The 22,603-nt window shown below is 46.3% G+C and overlaps 1 protein-coding gene across 1 annotated transcript in view; it reads left to right on the top strand.

Moving 5' to 3' along the window:
- Positions 1–280: 280 nt before the first annotated feature.
- Itgb3 (integrin subunit beta 3) overlaps positions 281–22,603 on the top strand; it is a 55,629-nt gene continuing 33,306 nt past the window's right edge. Inside the window, exons 1-2 of the mRNA XM_028780674.1 lie at positions 281–359; positions 16,766–16,851. Of these exons, the coding sequence (XP_028636507.1) occupies positions 284–359; positions 16,766–16,851 (162 nt within the window). The 5' untranslated portion in view covers positions 281–283. The remainder of the gene's footprint in view (positions 360–16,765; positions 16,852–22,603) is intronic.

Consider the following 22,603-nt stretch of genomic DNA (forward strand, 5'->3'; position numbering starts at 1 on the left):
CCCACGGGGGCGCGGTCGCCTCTAGGGAACGCGGGCGAGTCCTTGTGGGTGGAGGGCTGGGGAAGGTTCTGAAGAGAGGCACGCAGTTTCCCCATCACACTCAGCCTCAGGCCGGGTCCAGACAGGGGCCGGAGGGAGGGAGCGCGAGCACTTGACCCGCCCCGCTGTGTCCCACCCACCCAGTCGCCTCCCCTCCTCTTCCCTCCCCTCCCGCAGCAGGAAAAGCAGCCGTGGGCTCCAGGCTCGCCGTGGCGCGCGCACAGCGTGAAGGACAGCGGACAGGATGCAAGCGCGGTGGCCGGGACAGCTCTGGGCCGCTCTGCTGGCGCTGGGGGCGCTGGCGGGCGTTGTCATCGGAGGTGAGCGAAGGGGCTACGTGAACTGCGGTGGGACAGTGGGAACCAGAGCTTAAGAAGCTGAGGTGTGGGGGGCGGATCCTTCTTCCCGTGGCCTCGAGGGCGCTTCTCTGGTGGCGGAGATCCTGGTCTGGCCCGGGTAGCAGAGGCAAAATGGGGCTCCGCTGGGCCGTTCCAGTGCGCTGGCAGAAAGATGCGGCTCACCTGCTTGGGTGGGTGTGTGCACTCTGGGTTGCCCCTTTCTCTTGAGTGCGGCTTGTCTACATCCCCTCGAGTTTGTTCTTCTGGCCGCTCCACTCAAAAAGGAGGAGCAGGGGCTCTGTCCCTTCTGGGACCGACCTCTCACCCAGCACTCCCTGACTGTGTGCTGGGAGTCAGCACAGAGGTCCTTGGGGCTGGCTTTGTCTCTCCTCCTTGCGGCTCACAGCATCAGCTGCCTGCATCGGCAGCTTTCAGGCCCACTAAGGCTTCAGGGAAGGGGAGTCATCCAGTCCGCAGAGCCCTAGGGGAGCTGGAGGTGATGTTGCTGGAGGTGGAGTAAGTTAAATCCTGAAGATTGTGTGTGTGTGTGTGTGTGTAATACAGTCTCAAATATTTCAGGAAACTTCACACTGTATGGTCGAGGGTGACCGTGAACTTCAGACTCCCCTGTGTCTCTTCTACTGAGTGCTAGGATTTACAGATATGTACCACCTCTCAGGGCTTATATGCTCTAGGGACTTGTTCCTCATGGCAGGCAAGCACTTTATTAATTGAGCTACGTCTCCAGACCCAGATGGACTATTTGTTGAAGGTAAATTTTGTTAAGTTTGCTCTGAGGTTAAGTAATCCAAAAATATTTTGGTGGCTGCCTTCAAGACCTCCTTACTGTGGTACAAATGAATACAGACATGGGACAGGAAAGGGGGTTCAGTGGAGAACTGACGGCTGTCCTTTGTTGTAGACACTTCCAAGTGAAAGGTGACAACTGTGGCCTTTAGCCTACATTGAACAAGTTTTGTGACCACAGAACAGCAACCAGGATCTCCGGCATTCTGCCCTGGAGATATTGCAGTCTCTGTCAGCTGCTGGTAGCTGTTGATGGGGAATGGGGAAATGGACCAGGAAAGCTGATGTTTCTAACAGATAGGCTAACTTTCATGAACTTGAAACCTTTTAAAAATGTCTCCTTCTCATTTTTTAATTGGCATGTAATGACAGGCCAGGCTTAAGTACAGCCTGAAAGTGTATTCACAGATAGCAGATACACTGTACGAGAGATAGCTAGTATGCTTTGTGTTAGGCATCTTCCAGTTAGTCTCAGCTATTTTGAGATTGTATTTTAAACACTTTGTGGTTTGTGTGTATCTATAACTTTCAAATTAACTTCTGAGTGTCATCATCATCATCATCACCATTATCACCATCATCATCACCATCATCTGTAGTTCGAGAGGTACTGAGTTGACAGATAGCGCACAGGCAGCACAGTGCACAGTTAGGCTCCAGTGAAGATGAAGTGCATCTCTTATTTTGGTCTCTCACTCTCTTCCCACCTCTCCTGGACCCCTCACTGGTTTGCAATGCTCCATATAGGATCACACTGCCCTGGTATACCTAAGCCTGGGTTTAAAGATCCCTTAAAGATGGGGGAGATGAGGAGACTGCTGGGAAAGTAGGACGACCTGAATTCTGTCCCCAGAACTTATTTAAAAAGCCTGGTGTAGTGGTGTGCTTGTCATTCCAGTGCTGGGGAGACAGAAACAATGTATCCTTGGGACTCACTAGGGAGCTAGCCTGGCCTACTTGGGAAGCTCAGGATAGAAAGAGATCCTGTCACAAAAAAAAAAAAAGGTGATATTTCTGAGAAACGACATCCAAAGTTGTCTTTCGGTTTCTGCCCAGGGACAATTGTGCATGAACATGCATGTACATGTACATACATGTACACATGCATATACGCACCAAACCAAACAAGCAATGAAACCTTTAGGATTTCTGATTATAGATTTGTTGGGACTGGAATAATCTAGAGAGGTGGTGGCTTGTCGTAAGCTAGCCTCTGACTCTCTCTGAGAGAGTGTGGAGTCCTGTTGAGGAACAGAGGATTCTAGAGCATCCTGTAAAAGAAGTGTCTGTCATACTCACACGCCATCTCAGGGTTGGTGGCAGAGTTGCAAACATCACTAGGTCCCTGGGGAAGGAGATGGTGAGGTGACTTGGGGACACACAGTATTGAAGGGACACAGGACAGGGTGGGAGTGAGGTGCCACAGAAGGGCTGTTGGAGTAGGAGATTCTGAGGAGACGCTGACTTTCAGTTTCTATCTACAAAGAGAATCTTTTTAGCTTCATCTGAATACTTTGTTTCAAGGCTTCCTCCTATTGTAGTGGGCGTTCTAACCTAACTAGGTCAGCCAGGAGGAGGTGCTTGGTCCTCTTCTAGAGTCTGTATTCTGGGAACTGTCCAACTAAAGCTCTTTTCAGGAATCCTAGGGGCCTGGAGACATGAGGACAGGCTTTTTGCTGGGAAAAGGGACAGCTGGGATTTAAGCAGGCAGGATGTAGGTTTGATCCTCTGCTTTGCCCCAACTGACCATGTGATCTTATCAAATTACCTAATATCTTAGTCTGGTTTCCTCACCTGTAAAATGGAGAAAAATAGTGACTCTCGTTTGCAGACTAAATGAGACAAAGGCTCAAATGAACAGTTCCATGCATGGTGATTCCTGTGTTCCATGCATGGTGATTCCTGTGTTCCATGCATGGTGATTCCTGTGTTCCATGCATGGTGATTCCTATGTTCCATGTGTGGTGATTCCTGTGTTCCATGTATGGTGATTGCTGTGTTCTATGTGTGGTGATTCCTGTATTCCATGTATGGTGATTGATGTGTTCTATGTGTGGTGATTCCTGTGTTCTATGTGTGGTGATTCCTGTGTTCCATGAATGGTGATTGCTGTGTTCCATGTGTGGTGATTCCTGTGTTCCATGCATGGTGATTCCTGTTGTCATTAGGTTGTCTACCATGGACTACAGACCAGAGCTGTTGCTGCTTAATGCATCAGTGTGGTCCAGGCTCCCAGCTGAGACTTCAGCTCTCACAGCCTCTTAATTCATCCTGTTCTTCTGTGGTAGCTTGGCATATTTCAGCCCTCAGGACCTGCAAGAATCTACAGAGAAGGCCCAGGAGGAGAGATGTCCACACATTCATTTTTTTTTTCCGAGTCTCAACTTTGAATCGAGAGGGTGGTAAAACCCACACATAAGACTTCAGTCTCTACAGGGAGAGCAAAATGTATATTTTGTTCAACATTGTGCCCGGTGCTTGGCACACAGGCCATAAAAGAATTATGTAGGGAACGGTATAAGAAGGCACCTAGACATGATGTCTCTATATGTGAATATCTAATATTTACACATTTGTAGCCTCGGGTGTTCTACCTGATCCTCCACCCCTCTGTGTGTGTGTGTGTGTGTGTGTGTGTGTGTGTGTGTGTGTGGAGAGAGAGATACTGTATGTGTGAGTGTATGTGTTTGTAAGAGTGTCTCTGTGTGTGTTTGTGTGTGTTTGTGTCTGTGTGAGTGAGTGTATGTGAGTGTTTGAGGGTGTGTGAGAGGATGTGTGTGTGTGTGAATGTGTGTCTCTGTGAGAGTGTCTCTCTGTGTGTATGTGTGTCTCTGTGTATCTCTCTGTGTGTGTATGAGAGTGTGTGTCTCTGTGTGAGTGTGTGTTTGTGTTTTGCTGAGAATGGAACCTAGGATTTTGTGCACACTAAATGTGCTTCGATACTAAACCACAACCCCAGCCATTTGGACCTTTGCTCTGATGTCCATCCCCTGATCAGAAGATGACAGAACACATGGGATCCTCTGAAGTGTCTCCCTTTTCCCTGTCTTTGGGGGAATCACTAGAACAATATTTTCTGTTCTTCCCCTCAAGTTTGTGAGCACAAGTGACATTTGTGTCCTTGGAAGAGCATCTGATGGGACAAGGAAGTGGAGTGAGGAGGGGGATCTGAATGCGACTCTAGAACTCTCGATACAAACTCTTCCTTTGCAGCTCCCCGCCCTCCTTGGCTCTCTGTTTATCATCTCCTCCAGCTGCAAGAATCCTTCCCTTGTTGGCAGAAACATCCAGGAAGCATGCCCACAGGAACCACAAGTCATGAATCAGCAGACAGATAATTAACTGGGCAAGGGGTGTGTGTGTGACTGCAGCTTCAGGAATAAACCACTCGGCTTGTCCTTAGCCTCTGTGCTGCCCACAGAGTGGCCTGCTGTATCTCCCCCTCTCCCCCTCTCCCCCTCTCCCCAAGTGCTAAGGGTCATGTGTGTACTGCCAACTCAGGCTGCTAGTGGATATGAACCTAGGATCTGGGGATGATGCTGTCCAAGGCTTCTTTTCTTTGGGAACTACCAGTATTTATTAGACCTTGAGACTATGTAGCATAATGACAAACACTTACCTTCCTCTCCAGGCTCGCCGTGTTCCCAGGAAACTTTCACTTCTTTTAAGGGGCTAGGACTGGGGGCTAGAAACCTGGCTAGGATCTTATTGATCTTGCAGAGGAGCTGGGTTCAGGTCCCAGCACCCACATAGTTGCTTCACAATTGCCTGTAACTTAAATTTCAGGGGACCTGACATTTTCTTCCAACCTCATTAGGCACTGAATACTTACATACATTCAGTCAAAATACACATAAAATAAAAAGTCTATATCTTTTAAAAGGAGCGTTGGGCTAGAGAGATGGCTCAGTGCTTAAGACCATTTAATACTCTTTCAGAGGACTTGGGTTCAGGTTTTAGCACCCGTAGGAGACAGTTCCCAACAATCTGTAACTCTAGTCATTGGGTATACATGGTGCACACAAACTCACACACACACACACACACACACGCACGCTTGGACAAAAGATGACAATAAAGAAGTCTATTTTTAAAAAAGTGCCATTTATCATTAAGTATAGCTTATGTACTATGGGGTTTAGCATCTCAGTGTGCAATTACGTATATTTTGGTAAAGACAAATTATCACCGCCATAATGAAGATAGAGAGTATTTTCAGTACCCTAAGATGTTCTCTCCAGCGTCTTTGTAAATCTTCTCTTCCCACATCTGGTCCTTGGCAATCACTGTTCTGTCTCCTGTCCCCATAGATCTGTTTGTATAGAATGTCATGGAGAAGAAAGCATGGTGTGTAGCGTTTTAAATCTTGGCTTCTCTCATTTGGGGTGCACATATCATTCATCCTAGTTGTTGCTTGTGTCAGGAATTCCAAGAGCTCACTGGGGTCATTCCATCCTACTGCAGTGAGATATCACCCTGGAAGCAGTGCAGCCGCCTCTACCAAACCACGGAGGTTCCACCAGTGTTCAGTCGGAGAGCCACACGTTTGATGCCACACGTTTGAGGCATCAGCGCTTCTTACTGCTAGATAAAGAATTGAGAGCCTGGTGGTGGTGGAACATGACTCAGCACTAGGGAAGCAGAGGCAGGGGGATCTCTGTGAGTTTGAGGCCAGCCTGGTCTGCAGAACATGTTCCAGGACAGCCGGGGCTACACAGAGAAACTTTGCTCCAAAAAGAAAAACAAAAATAAACAAACAAAAGAAAGAACTGAGGGATTTGTAACAATCCCTACTTTTTTTTTTAAATTATTCTTGGTCATAAAAGCAACAGATATTTCCAAATATCTATCTTTCTTTCTTTCTTTCTTTCTTTCTTCCTTCCTTCCTTCCTTCCTTCCTTCCTTCCTTCCTTCCTTTCTTTCTTTCTTTCTTTCTTTCTTTCTTTCTTTCTTTCTTTCTTGTTTGCTTTTTTTTGTTGTTTTGTTTTTTGTTTTTAAAGACAGGGTTTCTCTGTGTAGCCCTGGCTGTCCTGCAACTCACTCTGTAGACCAGGCTAGCCTCGAACTCTCAAACTCAGAAATCTGCCTGCCTCTGCCTCCCAAGTGCTGGGATTAAAGGCATGCGCCACCACCGCCTGGCTCCAAATATGTTTCTATTAGTTGTTTTTTTTATATTTTGGTATTATTTATTATGATCACTTTCCCCTCATTCCTTCCCCCTTCTCAAGTTTACATCGTCCTTCTCTTTCTCTGTTTTCTGTAACTCAGTGTCCCATTTGTGCCGTCTATATACTTATGGATGTGGGACCATTCACTGGAGTAGGGTCCACCTACCAGGGACCATATCCTTGAAGAGAACTGACTCTCCATTCTCCAGAAGCCATCAGCTGTCAACAGTGGCTAAGTTAGGGGTGGGGACTTGTGAGATATCCCTCATCCCTGCTGGAACTTTGACTGGCGTGAACTTGTGCCGGGAACCAGAGGCGCCGTGGTATGAGTGGAGCTGTCCCACTACATCAAGATGCCAGTGCTTTACTTTAGTCCCATCCAACATCTGGCTCTTATGATCTTTCTGCCTCGGCAACAGATGTTTTGTGGTCTAATAGGACATGTCGCTCTTGAGGTCACTGGGTTGGTCAGTACGCCTGGATCCATTCTGCTCCTCATGCATTTGGTAGCATCTCTGAAAAACAAAATCAAACAAAACAAAACAACCCCCCCAAAAAAAGCAAACAAAGCAAAACAAGTCCTTAGACATCACATTTCTACAGAAGACTACTGCCGTCCCTGCCACTCACTGAGGAGTGAGGTGCAGACATGCTCACCATTAGAAAATCTGATTTGTCCCAATTTGGCTCCCAATCTGTCACAGTTTTGACAGTGCTCACAGTCAGAAAGGTGGTGTATTCTACTCGGACCTCCCCATAAGTACAGCTATCACCTGTGTGCTGATACATTTTTTTTCCCTGTACTTTAACTTGTACTGCATACAACTTCCTTTTCTGTAGAAAAATTTCTCAGGAAAAGAGCAGCAAGCCTGTGGTTAAGAACTTACGTCACATCAGAGCTTTGCGGGTTTTTATGTTAATTTGCTGGAGGACTGAGAGAGTCACCTTATCTGTAGGCCTTCATCCCGGTATGTTGGAGCCTGTGGATTGGTGAAGGGGCAGATGAGATTTTTTTTTTCTGGTTTCTCTCTTTTCCTCTCAGCTCTTACTGGATAAGTTTCTCCTTTAACTTCTCAGTGATTTTGAATGCTCTGCAAAAATTCCTTGTGAAGTGAGAAGCCCTGAGGTTAGAATCAGGCTTGTCATGTTGCACTAGAAGAGAGAGTTCCAGGAGGCTGACAGGAAGCACACCCAGGAGCCGCTTTATAAGTCCCTGAAGTCAACTCTCTTTGCTGATGAAGTTCTTAGAGGCAGAAAATCTGCTGTGTGAGCTTTCTGGACGTTACAGACTCTGGTTTTAACTCTCTCAGATGAATCCCTTTCTCTGAGTGTTTGTGAGGACTCTATTTGAGCATCTCACCAGAGGATGCGGAGTGCCAAGTCCTACCACTTGGGGATTCTACACTTGAGAACAGAGCCACACTTTGCCCTGAGTGATTTGAGAAGGCCATGTGGATAGGCTGGTCAGAGTGTGGTTTTCTTCATTCTCCTCTATTATTTATCATTAATTCACAAGTACAAATTCTGTATCTGATGTGCAACATAATTTGAAATGTAAGCATCGGGAAATGGCTAAATCAAGCTGTGGAACACAGTTAGCTCACAGTTACCACTTTCTTCTGGTGAGAAACTTAAACTGCTCATTTACTTATTTTATTTTGTCCTACTTTTTGAGATGTGGTCTCTGTGTATAATCCTGGCTGTCCCGGAACTCATTCTGTAGACCAGGCTGACCTTGAACTCTGACCTTTACAGAACAGAAGGAAAACCAAGAGATCTAGGTATAACATGGGGACTAGAGTTTTCAACAGTGTGTCTTTTACTTGAAGATTGCTGTTTTTTAAAACAGCTGGGCTTAGTAACCCACACCTTAAATCCCAGCACTTGGGAGGCTGATTTTATTATTTTATTTTTTTGAGACACGGTCTCATTTAACGTAGTCTGGTCTTGAACTCATTTTTTAATGAGGCTATCCTTGAACTCCTGATCCCTCTGCCTCTACCTCCAAGCTGCTGGCATTCTGTGTGAAAGGATTTTTCGGGGTGCAGCTTGGAACAGACAACAGCAGACCAGACGGTTCCACGAGGGGGAGTTTATTAAGAGGGAGAGAGGGCTATGACCACGTGGAGAGAGGGGGAAAGGAAGGGGGAGGGGCGAGGGGACAGAGAGAAGCTGGAGGCAAGAGAGCAAGAGAGAGAGGAGGAGGCAAGCAGCCCCTTTTATAGTGGGCAGACCTACCTGGCTGTTGCCAGGTAACTGTGGGGCGGAGCATACCTGGCTGTTGCCAGGTAACTGTGGAGGTGGAGTTTAACAGAATACTAACACTGTGTACTACTACTCTTGTCTCTGATTGTAATAAATGTTGCCAAACAACTATCCATAAACAAGTTTGTCTTCTTACCAAGACTGGTTGACGGAACTGTTCACACCACAACCGCCTGGCACCATAGCATGAAGAGCTGGGGAGGGATGCCCCAGAATTGCAAAGCTGGATATCAAGGTCACCTCCAGGACACCACTGAGCTGGGCATGAAACAGAGCATGGTACAGACAAGTCTCTTCTGTACACTGAATGAGTCAGTTGGTGGGGTGGGGCTTCTGTGAGCAAAATCTTCCAGAATTCTAAAATGCAGCATTTGATCCCGATTTTAGGCCATGAGGAAGAAATGTCCACGTGTATACCCGGGACTTCATGTCCAAGAATGCTATCTATGACTTCTAGAGTATTAGCGGCCTTATTGACACCTTCTGGTTCTGAAAGAATATCCGTCTTCGGGGCCAGTAACACCTTGAAGACTCTCTAAACGAGTACAGAAAAGCTGAAACTGAGTTCCTAAGAAGCGAGGGACTCGCCCGAATCACAAACTAGTTTAGTTTCTGGTGAGGTCTGCTCCTGGGGGCTCCTCTCTCCTGCCAGGGTGGCTTCCTCCTTATGTTCCATCATAGACAAAGGGCCCCACTTATGTGTGACCTTGAGGGAGAGGAGAAGAGAGGTGCGTTTGAGGTGCAGGAAGCAACCAGAGAGAGGATAATGGGGAGGAAACAGACCATTGACTGAACAGTTACCGTATGGCTCTTTCACGTACGTTACCTTGCCTAATCCCCATGCAGTAAATATTATGCCCATATTTGGGAGGCTGAGTCGGTGGGGAGGAGATAAAAATAGCTGTCTGGGCTTTTCAGAGCTTGTCTGATAAGGCTGGGTGGCCCGCTGAGTACTGCGGGGCAGTTATAAATCTTGAGTAGGCATGTGACCGGGTTTTAAAGAGAGCACCAGAGAGTTGGGTGCCACTGAGACCATACAGTCTGCAGAATGACAAGGACTTCAGACCTCTTGGACTAACTGCTTTCTCTACCATACCAACTCTGTCTCTCCAGGGCTAAGTGTTAGCTTTAGATCACAATGTCCTTAGGTTGAGATTTTATAATCTTCATTCATGGCTTCCTAACTAATCCCCTTAAAGACAATTACCAGACATGATCTAGCTTCACTTATAAAGGTAGGGTCCTAGTGGCTGGAGGGGGCCTGGCGAAGCGAGATGCCCTGTAGCCAAAACAAGTGAACCTTTTCTAAAATGGGTGTACTTGTGCAAGTTCAGATCCTTCCTCAGTTCCACACACGCCTAATCCATCAGCAAGTCCTTGGTGCAGAATGCATGCAGAGTCTGATCACACTGTTAACACTGCTGCCCTTTCAATCCAAACCGTTGACAGCTGTTGCCTGGATTGTTTTTAATAATATCCAAAGGGATCCATTTTGCTTCTGGCTTTGATCCTGTGCTTGGTGGTCAGGCTGAGCATCTCCCCTTCGCTTCTGCTCAGATTCCTTCAGCATCCCTACTGTGTGGTGCAGATCATGCTCCCACCTGTGTGCTGGTCCCTAGTTCTCCAGTGTCTCCCCTGCTTCTCTCCTCTTTCCTCTCTGTCTTCTTGCTATTTCTTGAATGGGAGGAGGTCCATCCATCAGCTTTGGCCTTTGAACTTTGGTGAATGCTTCTCCTTCTCTCTCTGTAGCATCATTACAGAATGTCAACCTCCCAGAAGAACCTTTCTGGACCTTTTTCTGTAGCTGACGCTGCTAGACTAGTTTATTCACAACTGCTTTCCTTGCTTTGTTTGGAAGCATTTGCCTCCGCTTTCATTGCTGTTTTTTTTTCTTCTGTTTTTGGTTTTGTTATCACCTTCCTGACCAAACCATGAGCATCACCGGATCAGGGGCTTGTATAGTTCATCCATATGTCTCCAGTGCCGCCTAGAAGAATGCTGAGTGTGGTAGGTGCTCACTGAATGCTTGTTGAGTGAGTGAGTGAATGAATGAATGAATGCTGGGACCGTCGATAAATATTGGCAGAAAGTTGTAAAGCCAAAAGACCTTCTCTGACCTTTCTCATGGGTGGGTGAAGCATGGCAAAGTTTCCATTCCAGGGTTGCTTTGTTGTTGTTCCAGTTCATGGGAGCGTCTAAGGACACACTGTCGTCAAAACAATGTCACATATGACTATGGAAATGCAGATCAGCTTAGAATTGATTTCTTTGGGTGGTTGTGAGCAAGTCTATAAATTGGTGACTTAAGACATCAGAAATGTGTGTCTGAGATTCTGGGTAGAACCCATTTTTGCCTCTTGTTAGCTTCTCGTGGCGCCTTGTTCTCCTTGATACTCCTTGCTTCTAGCTCTTTCCCTCCAGCCTCTGTCTCTGATGCCACTCGGTGTCTGCGTCTGTCTTCATGTGGGGTTTTTCCCTTCTTACAAAGGTATCGGTCATCTTGGGTTAGTGTGCACACTAATGACCTCATCTTGTTTAAATCTCTGTGACCAAATAAGGTCACATTCACAGGTACTGGGGGTTAAAACAGCTCTCTCTCTCTCTCTCTCTCTCTCTCTCTCTCTCTCTCTCTCTTGTATATTCAACCAAAAATGTATTTTAATATTTACTCTTTTTTTGTTTGTTTGTTTTTGTTTTTTTTTTTCGAGACAGGGTTTCTCTGTGTAGCCCTGGCTGTCCTGAAACTCACTCTGTAGACCAGGCTGGCCTCGAACTCAGAAATCTGCCTGTCTCTGCCTCCCAAGTGCTGGGATTAAAGGTGTGTGCCACCACTCTCCGGCTTAATATTTATTCTTAATGGAGGCAAATCACATACAATTTTTATTGTTAAATTTCACATTTAATTGGCTTGGGTGCACTTAAGGAATATTTAAAATCTGACACCAGATACCTCTGCAACACAGTCTTGGATTTGATGAGACATTGCGGTCTGAACTCTACTGATCCAGCAATGACCCTTGGAGCCTTTTGCTCCTGAGGACAGAAGTTTGTGTTCTCATGAGCCTCACCTCTCTCTCTCTCTCTCTCTCTCTCTCTCTCTCTCTCTCTGTCTGTCTCTGTCTCTCTGTCTCTCTGTCTCTGTCTCTCTCTCTCTTGCTTCCTTCAGGTACTGAGCTAGCCTTAAGGGTGAAATAAAAACCAAAAAGCGTTCCTTGCAACTTATTCTTGATAAGCCATGCATGCATGCATGCATGGGGCCGTTAGCAGGAGCTATTCTGTTTGCTGATTCAGCCACCCAAGAGACTGCAAGGGAAGATCAGGCACCACCTGGGTCACCCAGTGACCCCATGGACCTAAGTGGGACGTGGCTAAAGCTCAGGGGCAGGGCTGAGGCTCTGGGCCAGGATTTTTTCTGGCAGGCAGCAAGAGAGATCTGCATGGCGGTCATTAGTGTGGACTGTCCTCCATTCTCACCCCAACTAAGTCCTGAAGGTCCTTGGCCTCGTCAGGGTGTACTGCCCCTACATTCTGACATGCTGTGTCCCTGGACATCATGTCCTTGTCACAGCCCCACTGATGCATTATGACTTCCCCTGGTTCCAACTTGTTTCCTTTTCGCCTCTGTTTTTTTTTCCCCCACCCTTTATCTCATTTCTGGTCCTGTGAACCAGGCTGAAAGGCCAAACCACAGGCTCGTATTTCCACTTTCCAGGCAAACTTCTTGGCTGGCCCTGCCTGTCTTTCCCAGGGAACATCTTCTCTCAGCTATCGTTCCTAGATTGGGATTTTGAATGCACACTCTTTGTTCTGTTTAGATTTTCACCTCGTCTTGGTACTTTCGGGCCCATCTCTAACCTTCTCTTCAGGACTGAATTAGCTTCGGGACACGTGCCCTATACAATGACTTTAAGGAATTGAAAAAAAAATGAAAAAGTTTGTCTGCTCTAAATAGCTTGAAGCTAAAGATAAAAAAGGCAACAACAAAACCAACCCCGGCCCCACACTCATTGAGCACTTTATGTCTGCCAGCTGTCGCGTTCATGAGTGTTCATTTAAGCCTTACAACCAGCGCAGTCCCAGTCAACCTTGCTCGGCTTCTCTCACACAGGATTTTGGGAGCCATCCATTGTTTTCTCTGACGTTCTGGTGAGGACTCCCACTTCCCCAGTAAGCCCTTCTGGACTACAGAGGCTGAGAAGGAATCCAGGCTTTGTGAATGACTGGAAATGGAGGGTGGGAGGAGGTCCCAGAAGGGAGGGACAGCCTGGGAGTAGCAGGCCTTTGAATCAGCTTGGGCCCAGCTCAGAGACCTCTGATGAGTCAGCCACTTTCAACCACTGAGTTCCAGGGCTCCTGCCCTCTGTCGAAGGACTCGGTTGGAGGGGTTGTTAGAGGAATCATTGGTTCTTCCACTATCAACCTGGGATTCATTAAAAATACATCATCAAAAGAACAGGGTGAGGGACTTCCTAAAGGAGCAGCTCAGCCCACCCTCTGAGGTCACTGGCTGCTGGTACCCTGGGAGGGGCCTGCTCTCTCTTATTTCACATTTGGCAAGGCTTTCTGTTGTGCCTGTAAGTCAAGAGCTCCTAGGGAGTGCTAATTTGAGAGTGAGTGAATGGATGAATGGGTAAACGGAATAGACTGGGAAGGGTTTTGAACAATAATGTGGGCTGGGCTGTAGAAATGGCTCAGGACATTAAAGTCCACCAAGCCTGACAGGCTGCGTTTGATTCTCAGACCTCCACAGTGGAAGGAGGGAACCGACTCTCAGGGTGTCCTCTGTCTCCACACATGTACTATGGCACATGTGCCCATTCATTCTTTCTCTTTCTCTCTCAAACAAAACCAATAAATGTAGTAAAAAAAGAACTCGACTGGACCCATGCCGCTTTCCATTGTAACCATCTCCCCTTGGGTTTCCTCTTTCTAGTGAGCATTCATGGTGTTCATGTCCAGGATCACTCTTTGTTGCCAGTCTCCATGGAAACTCCCCAAAGAGGGGAGTTACTGAAATATCCCAGGCTGGGTTCTCTCAGAACTCTTCTAATCCAGCTGTAATGAAGAGGGCTCTATCTAGCCCCAGGGGAACGGGTGTGAGGCTGAGGTCTGGCCAGACTGCCCTTGCAGGGAGAAGCCTTGGGTGACAATGCTGGTTTTGTGGGCTCAGAACATGGTATCTGTGGAAATATCAGTTACGCTTCCTCCAGTAGACCTTGTGTTGCTGAGTGTTGCCCCACTCATATGGGATGGAGCCAGGCCTGAAGCCAGTGACACAATTGCCATTTTGTGATTTGCACACTCAGACTCACACACATACTCACACTCAGACTCACACACACACTCTGTCTGTCTCTCACACTCTTAGACTCATGCATATTTTCACACCCCCCCACTTTCTCTCTGTCTCTCTCTGTGGTTCTCTCACACACACATCCACACACATCCACACATATACACACACACACACACACTCACATCTACACACTGAGCCTCTCTCTCTCTCTCTCTTTCTCTCTCTCTCTCTCTCTCTCTCTCTCTCTCTCTCTCTCTCACACACACACACACACACACACACACCTGTTTTATTCACATCTGAGAATAGAGCCACTAGTTACTCATGAGCCTGTGGTGGCATCTCAGAACAGAGCCCAGCCTCTGAGGAACTCTGGAGCTTCTAAACCGTGCTTCAAGGATTCCATAGACAATCCAGTGTTTTGAGGAGGTGGATGATATCATATCTTATCTGAGGTTCCATTTACATATAATATGTGTGTGTTTATGTATCTATAGATCTAAATGTATATCTAGATATTGAAATAGAATCTTGCTGCTTGCAATGTGGTCCAGGATAGCTCCAACTCATGACAGTACCCTTGCTGTAGTCACCTGACTGTTGGAGTTATAGGTGTGCACCACCAAGCCTGGTCTACAGACTTTATTCTAGAACTCTGTGTATACTGTTTAGAAATTAGTTCACTTGCAGCAAAATAAAACTATTTAGCCATAAACTTTTCAGTTGGTGCCACTTCGACTGTGTTCTGGTTTAGGCAAGAAGGTCCCAAGAGCCCAACTGATCTTTCCTTGTCTTTCCCCTCCTCTCTCCCTCTCATTTCTTCTTCCTTTCCTTATTTTATTGCCACGCGGAGAAGGAAACCCAGGTCCACATGCATGCTAAACATTCATTGTACTACTGAGCTATTTTCTCAGCTTCTTAAAATGTAATTTTTAAAAGAGTAAAAAGATACTATGTTCATACAAACATACAAAAAGAACACTTATCAAAGATTTTAATCAGTTTAAACATCATGGGAACCGGTAAGGTGTTAGAACTACTTCAAAGGGGAATTCAAGGAAGGGAGTTTTATAGTTGGTCAGTCATATGGAAATGAATTGGCTAATAGATTCTTAAAAATTGGCCAATGCCTGTAAAACAATAAGCTTTAACCTTTGGGACTTATGTTCTCTACCAGGTTGACATTGTTGACATTTTTGTTGAATGAGAATCGTATGTGTTTTTCTCATAAAAATAAATTTACATCATCATCAATTTTCTGTGTTAATTTCTAACTTGTACAAAGTTGTAAACCATCCCAATCAGTTCAAGACACAGATGCAGATAGTCTCTGACCATGGCAGGGCATTTTCTGAGTGTGTCCTGTCCTGCACAGCTGTTGAGATAGCTAGAATTCAGTCAAAATAAAATAGATGTTTGACTAGATGAGACGTTCTGGAAATATCGAGAAAACACCTCAGTAACTAGGATAATTTATTTATTTGGAAATAGATTTGCTGGAGGCAAAGCCAAGAAATAAGAATTATGGGCAAAGGAAACCCTTCAGAAAGTCATTCCAAGAACTGTCAAGCTACATGAGGAGGAATAGATCTTCCTGCTCCTGGGTGATAAAGACTTCCCTGAGGCACAATAGGCAGAGAGGATTTATTTGTCTGAGGCCAGGGACACCAAACCCAGGGAGAGGCTTCCACAGAGCTGCCTGGGGTTCACTTCCTGGCTGCACTTCTCGGTGCTGTTTTGATCCTCTTGGCTGTCTTTGTTGCTCCCTGGAGTCTTCTCCCTGCTGTTTGTCAACTCCAGGACTCTTCCCTGTTGAGCGGCATCTTGAAGCACCCTCTTGGCTTATTGAATTCTTGCAAAAGTCCTGAGAGATAGGTCAGTCATTTTATAGAGAGGAGGTGAGTTGCTCAAGGGCACAGCACAGAGCACAGGCCTTGCTTCAGAGTGCCTCAGAAGTGCCACATTCTTCTAGACTCCATTAGCCTTTCCTGATTTCTAGTTCAGCCGCTCTCAACCTTCCTAAGACTGCCACCCTTTAATACACTTCCTCATTCTGTGGTGACTCCCCCAGCCACAAAATTACTTTGTTGCTACTTCATAACAAACTCTGCTACTGTGATGAATCCAACAGTAACAATCATATGACTGTTATGTAAATGCTATGATATATATATATATATATATACACATACATATATATGTATATATATACATTGTAACAGTAAATATCTGATATGTAGGATATCTGCTATGTGGAGCCCTAAGGGACCATGATCCACAGGTTGAGAAACAGTACTCTAGTTCTTTTGTGTATTCAATGATTGGTCCCAAAGAATTGGAAAACTTAACACGAGTTCAGATAGTGGGACATGGTCATTAAGGTTACCCTGCTTTCATTAAAGTCCCACAGTATTTAGGTGTCAATCTTACTGCATCTGAGCCCTAGGTCCTCTGTGTAGTGGCTATGACTTCAGTTAGACAATTGGAGAAGGCACATGGCCCATTACACTGGGCCTTGGCTTTTCATTTGCCCAGTACAGGTATGAAACCAGTCTGGTTAAAGCCTTCCTATCAGTTATGGTGGGACACTTGGATCTGTCACTCAGTCCCATCAGCTGCTGCTGCTGTGGCTTATCCTTTGATAAAGGACTAAGTTTCTCCCCATCTTTGTTGTTTTCTACCTTGTGTAATAGCCCATGTTTGGTAAATGTCTAATGGGTAGGGTTAGGGTATGTTTGTGTGCACCGATGAAATGCTCACCAGAGTGTTTGGGAAGGATTTGGCGTAGTCAGGGCAGGATGGTCACTGCTCCGAGCAAGTTAGGTGCTAATGCCTATGCCTCTCTGTTGCAGAGTCCAACATCTGTACCACACGAGGCGTGAACTCCTGCCAGCAATGTCTGGCTGTGAGTCCTGTGTGTGCCTGGTGCTCGGATGAGGTAAGGAGCCTTTGCCTTATTTGTCAATGCAAAAACACGACTCTCACCTCAAAAGGAATATGAGGAAGTTTATGCTGGAGCCAAATGTGAGTGACTATGGCTAAAGAACACAGATTCAGGTTGCTTCAGTTTCTGTGTTCCAACATGATAACCACTACAATGAACGTTTTATAGTAACAGAACAAGGGAGGTAATAGAGCAAGGTATTTTAGACATATATTGGTGAACCATCAGGTGAGGTGCTTACAGCAAAGCGAGGAAATCTCTGCTACAAGCGTCTGATGCTACCTCATAACAGGGCTAGTGGAAGCTAGGAGGCTGCAAATTTTAGGAAGGAGTTTATTTAGTAATCTTAAGAATGTTAAGTCAAGCCAGGCAGTGGTGGCACACGCCTTTAATCCCAGCACTTGGGAGGCAGAGGCAGGCGGATTTCTGAGTTCAAGGCCAGCCTGGTCTACAGAGTGAGTTCCAGGACAGCCAGGGCTACACAGAGAAACCCTGTCTTGAAAAAAAACCAAAAAACCCAAAATAAAAAAAAAAAAAAAAAAAAAAAAAAAAAAAGAATGTTAAGTCAAACCCAGAGGTGTGAAATCAATAGCTATTTACGGGGATAACATAGCCCCAAATTATTTGGCACCCAACCTGTAGCATTCATTTGACCTCGTAGAATGTTCAACACAGGTGTGGCTCCCCACCCCCACCCCAACTTGCCCCAGACACTGTGTTTCCCTAGATTTAAGGTGTGTCTGTATAGGTGTAGACACACAAAACTATTTCCTCCTAAATGCTGTCTCCATCCCATTCTGAGCAAAACTAGGTGAAGCCTTCCCTAGGATGCATGGTGGAAAGCTGGCAACGAGCCCTGGAGCCTGTTCTGCACTTCTGCTCCAGCCAGTTTGCTTGGGCATCTTCCTTGCTGTGACTATTGCTACCCTTCCCCAGCCTTTGCTTGCTTTGGGCTGGAACATCTCATGGAAGAAGGGCTTTACTCTCAAAATGAGTGAGGTGCTAGGGGTATAGAGGGATGTCAGTCCCCCCTCCCCCCCAAACAAAACAAAACAAAAACAAAAAAATCCAGAAGAGGAATCTTTCATGTGTGTTTGTGTGTGTTTGTATGTGTGTTTGTTTGTGTGTGTGTGTGTATGTTTGTGTGTGTGTTTGTATATACTTTTTCTTTCTTTCTTTCTTTCTTTCTTTCTTTCTTTCTTTCTTTTTTTTTTTTGGTTTTTCGAGAAAGAGTTTCTCTGTGTAGTCCTGGCTGTCCTGGAACTCACTCTGTAGACTAGGATGGCTTCGAACTCAGAAATCCACCTTTCTCTACCTCCCAAGTGCTGGGATTAAAGGTGTGCACCACCACTGCCCGGCTTGTATACACTTTCTTAGAGATCCTTTTTTCTTCCCTTCCTTCTCTAAAGTATCAATGGATGAAGGAGCACAACTCATTGACGAGGATCAGACGATGACGGGAAAGGGTTAGCTGTGTCTAGGCAGAGGGTTTGTTGTGTCTAAGTCCCTAGGGAATGAGTGTGTCTGAGGGAATGGCTATGTTTGTGGCCAGGCTGGGAATTTGGAGCTGGCAAGAGCTGATGTGGAGGTAGGGGATGCCCACTGGAAAGGTTCCCAGCAGTTACAGTGGGAGTGAGTCAGCACCCCCAGCAGGTGGTTACCTGAGCCGCTGCTGCTCCTCAGCCTTGGTTCAGTCGCTAGAGCTACAGCCTCTGCCCTATACAACTCCTTAACCACCCCGGCTATTTCCTGATCTTTGTCTGCTTCTCTTCTGGAACCTCTGGGTTTCCTAAAAAGGCAACCTCCTCGGCAGACCAGAGAGGAAGGGAGCTGAAGGCTGTGTTTACCCCCTAGAGGAGGGCTCCCAGAGCTTGCAAGGCCAGCTCCATTCACAGCCTTGGCCTCTGCTGCTCAGTGTGGGGACTGCTTCTAGGGGCAGCTGCCTAACATCTGGGCCAGATTGATCTCATTTAGCGAATGAAACATTCTCTGGGGCTTGGGGGAGGGCGAGCCCATTCTTCTCCACCCCCACAGGTGCCCCTCCCCTCAGGGCTGCCCTGGAGGCTCAAGTGTGACGTGGCTGTCTTCCTTCTGGTTTGTCATATCCTCCTGCCTTCGGCCACCATCACGGTTTTGCTAAGCTTCCTTTCTGAGGAAGTTGTAATTCTGCAACAATTCCAGAAGAAGGAGTGGGATGCAGAGGGTGTCACATTTGGATTGGATGGCCTGATGTTGGCCGGCTGGAGCAAAGGGGGGCAGAGGGGAGCTCCCTGAGGGGCCACTGCTAATCAAGCATAATCTTCCCTCATTCCCCCCATCTGGATCTTATAGGGACAAACCAGAGCTGAGTTCTGACCAGCCAAAGACACTGCTTAGGCCATGTGAACAGATTCCATGTGACTGGATGCAAATGAGGAATATTTACCGATCACTATGGTGAATCTTTGCCCTCTGGGGCAGACTGAGGGGCCAGAGGAAAGGGAAGGATCAGCTTGTTGATTGGGTGGAGTCAGGAAATGGGTAGCAACTAGGACTAAAGGAGACCAAAGAAGGGAGGTAGAAAGCCCAATGAAATAGTCCCTTCAGAATGAAATAAAGTGAATGCCAACATCTACCATCACTAAGTGAGAGGGAGGAGGGGCGTGGTTGGGGAGTCTGACGTGGGGCAGAATGTGTAAAGCAGGGAGGAACCCTGGGCTGTTACAAGAACATGGCTGTTATCTTTTTCCTGAGGGAGCTGGACTTCCCTTGCACAGGGCAAGGTTAACTCTTGAGAGTGTTTGGATCTTGACTTTAAATAACCAAAGGTGGGGCTGGGAGCATTGCTCAGCTCTCTGCTTCCCCTGTTTTGACTGCTTCAAGTGGTGCTGATACTGGCAGTGCCTCTGAAAACAACTGGTTGGGCTCAGCTTGTGGTCCTTAAAGGACAGCAGCTCTTGGGTGTGTATAGCAAGGTCTTGGCTGGGTAAGAGGAAAACAGAGCCAAGTGTGTGAGTGGGGTGTCTTAGGCCCATCCACATAGGGTGTGTTCTTGGAAAGACAGAGACGTGGTTAGATAACACAGACTCGGGTTGGCACAGCTAGCAGAGACACCAGCTTCACACAGAGCTAGAACCTATATTTTTGGCTCAGGTGGTATCATACTGGAGTCTAGAACTTTCCGAAATCATAAGGTAATTTAACAAGTTGGGAGTGCTTGTTAAATATAAAGGCTCTCAGGATGGACCCTGGGCCTGTTGCATCAGAACAGGTTGTTATGGGAACAAGGGGGACAACATTGCTACTGGTGGAGGCTGGGACTGGGCAGGGTGGGTGGAGGTACAATTGGGGTTGCCAGATAAATACAGAACACTCAATTCGGGTTGGATCAGATAGCAGATAATTTTCATCTTGGTAAGCACTGCATATCTCCTAAAGTTGGCAACCCTGAGACAGGAAGAAATGCTAGGAATTGATACTCAGGATACTGGAGCCAGGTTGGAAGGTAGGCCAGCTGACAAACTTGACATCCAGGAATGAAAGAGGAAGAACGGGTTTGGGATTAGCAAGTAGAAGGCTCCAGTGGGGACTTACTTCCTGATCTGTATCTGCCAGGGAAAAGCTCAAGACACCAATTACACTATGTGTGTGTGTGTGTGTGTGTGTGTGTGTAGTTATCAGGGCCTCTTGATCATTCCTATTTATACGTATTTTTTACCTGGAGCATAGATGTTCACCTTGAGTTTGGCCTCAAACTTGTTATTGTTAAAAAAAAAAGGAATAAAAATGTATAGTAGGGTCTGGCGGTGTAGCTCAGTTGATAGAATGCTTGCATTTCATGCATGAAACCCTGAGTTCAGTCCAGTATCTCATAAACTGAGCATGGTGGCAACATGCCTGCAGTCTTGGTCCTCAGGAGGTAGAGGTAGGAGAATCAAGGAGGAGGTATAAGTTCAAGGCTGGACTAGGGAGATGATGGCTCAGTGGATAAGAGCACTTGCTGTGCAAGTGAGAGGACTTGAGTTCAAATCCCCAGCACCCACATAAATCTGGACATGGCCCCTGTGCTTCCGACTGGAATGTTCGGGAGCAGAGACAAGGAGATCCCAGGAGCTTGCTGGCCAGATGTCCTACCCAAAATAATGAGCTTCAGATCCACAGAGAGACCTTCTATCAAAAAGAAGGTGGCTGGATGTGGTGGCACACAGCATAGCTTTAATATCAGCAGTGGTGAGGCAAAAACAGGTAGGTGTCTGAGTTTGAGGTCAGCCTGGCTGCATAGGGAGTTCTAGGGCAGCCAGGACTGCATGCTGAGACTCAGCCTTTTAAAAAAAAAGAAAGAAAAGGAATATTCCCCTCATCCTCATAGCCAACAAAGCATGAATCTAGGGAGCTAGCCCTGTAATAAAGCCTAGCACCATGTAAGTCCCCTCCCAGGGCTTCCTCCAAGGAGAAGAGCGTGCAGTAGCAGTGACAGTTATAATGGGGACTGTAGGAAAGTGGCTGCTGCTACTTTTATTTACACTGGACCCCCAGAGGATTTGAGTGTCTTTGACTCATACTGAGACTTTGTGTTTTGAAATCATCTCACAGTCTTATTTTAGCCCCTGCCCAACCCTGTGAGACAGATATCGCAGTGACGGTTATTCATGCTGTACTTTCCCTAAACACGATTAAGGGGGGCTGCTCCTAATTGTGTGTGTGTGTCGTGTCACTCTCCCAGGAAGGAGAGGTAATCCACTAACTCACAGAGCTTGGGAGCCTGGAGCCTCCCACCTACGTGGGTGATCACCTTCCTCCCAGGGGATGGGGCTTGACTCTTCTTCTAACATCCGGGTTTTGATGGGAACATTAACATCACCTCCCCTTTCTAGTTTTCTCTCTCAGTGACTTGGAGATAATCATTTCTTCCATCTGGGCTTGGGGTGGGACTGTGGCCAAGGGTGTTGAAGATGTTGCCTTGGTATCTTTGGTATCTTTCCAGAGCTGGAAGCTCTCAGGAAGAGCTGGGCCATTGAGCAAGCCTGTTAGGTTTCTGACCTCTAACGTCATTGATCGTAAAGGGAGGGAGACAGCCTGGTCTTTTTTTTCAGTGTTTATTTATTTATTTATTTATTTTAAGGAAATTTATAGGAAGCATAAGGACTATCGGCACATCTGGGCATTCTACTCTTTCTTATAAAGACTGAGGTTAGAAAGTGGAGCTAGGAGGGCCCCTCAGAAGCATTCGCTCCCCTCACTGAGCCTGAAGATCCTGGGTGGCTTGCTCTTCTCCCTCAGATCCCTGGTCTCCCCCTCCTGGTTCCCTCCATCAGCCTCTGTCTTGCTCTGGAAAGACTCAGCTCCTCTGGCTTCCCAGTGATTTGATCACTGCCTTTTTTGGAAGATTTTCTCTGAGGTCTGTGGGAAGTTGGGATCAGAGATATAAGAGTGAAGATGATGATAATGGTGATGTGTGTATGTGTACATGTGTGTGTGTATGTATACATGTGTGTATGTATGTGTGTATACATGTGTGTATGTGTATATGTATGTATACATGTGTGTATGTACATATGTATGTATACATGTGTGTATGTGTCTATGTATGTATGTATACATGTGTGTATGTATGTGTGTATGTATGTATACATGTGTGTACGTATGTGTGTATGTATGTATACATGTGTGTATGTATGTGTGTGTATATGTATGTATGTGTGCATGTATGTATACATGTGTGTATGTATACATGTGTGTATGTGTGTATGTATGTATACATGTGTGT

Source organism: Grammomys surdaster, unplaced genomic scaffold (genome assembly GCF_004785775.1).
Source record: "Grammomys surdaster isolate TR1022 unplaced genomic scaffold, NIH_TR_1.0 371, whole genome shotgun sequence".
Lineage (NCBI taxonomy): Eukaryota > Metazoa > Chordata > Mammalia > Rodentia > Muridae > Grammomys > Grammomys surdaster.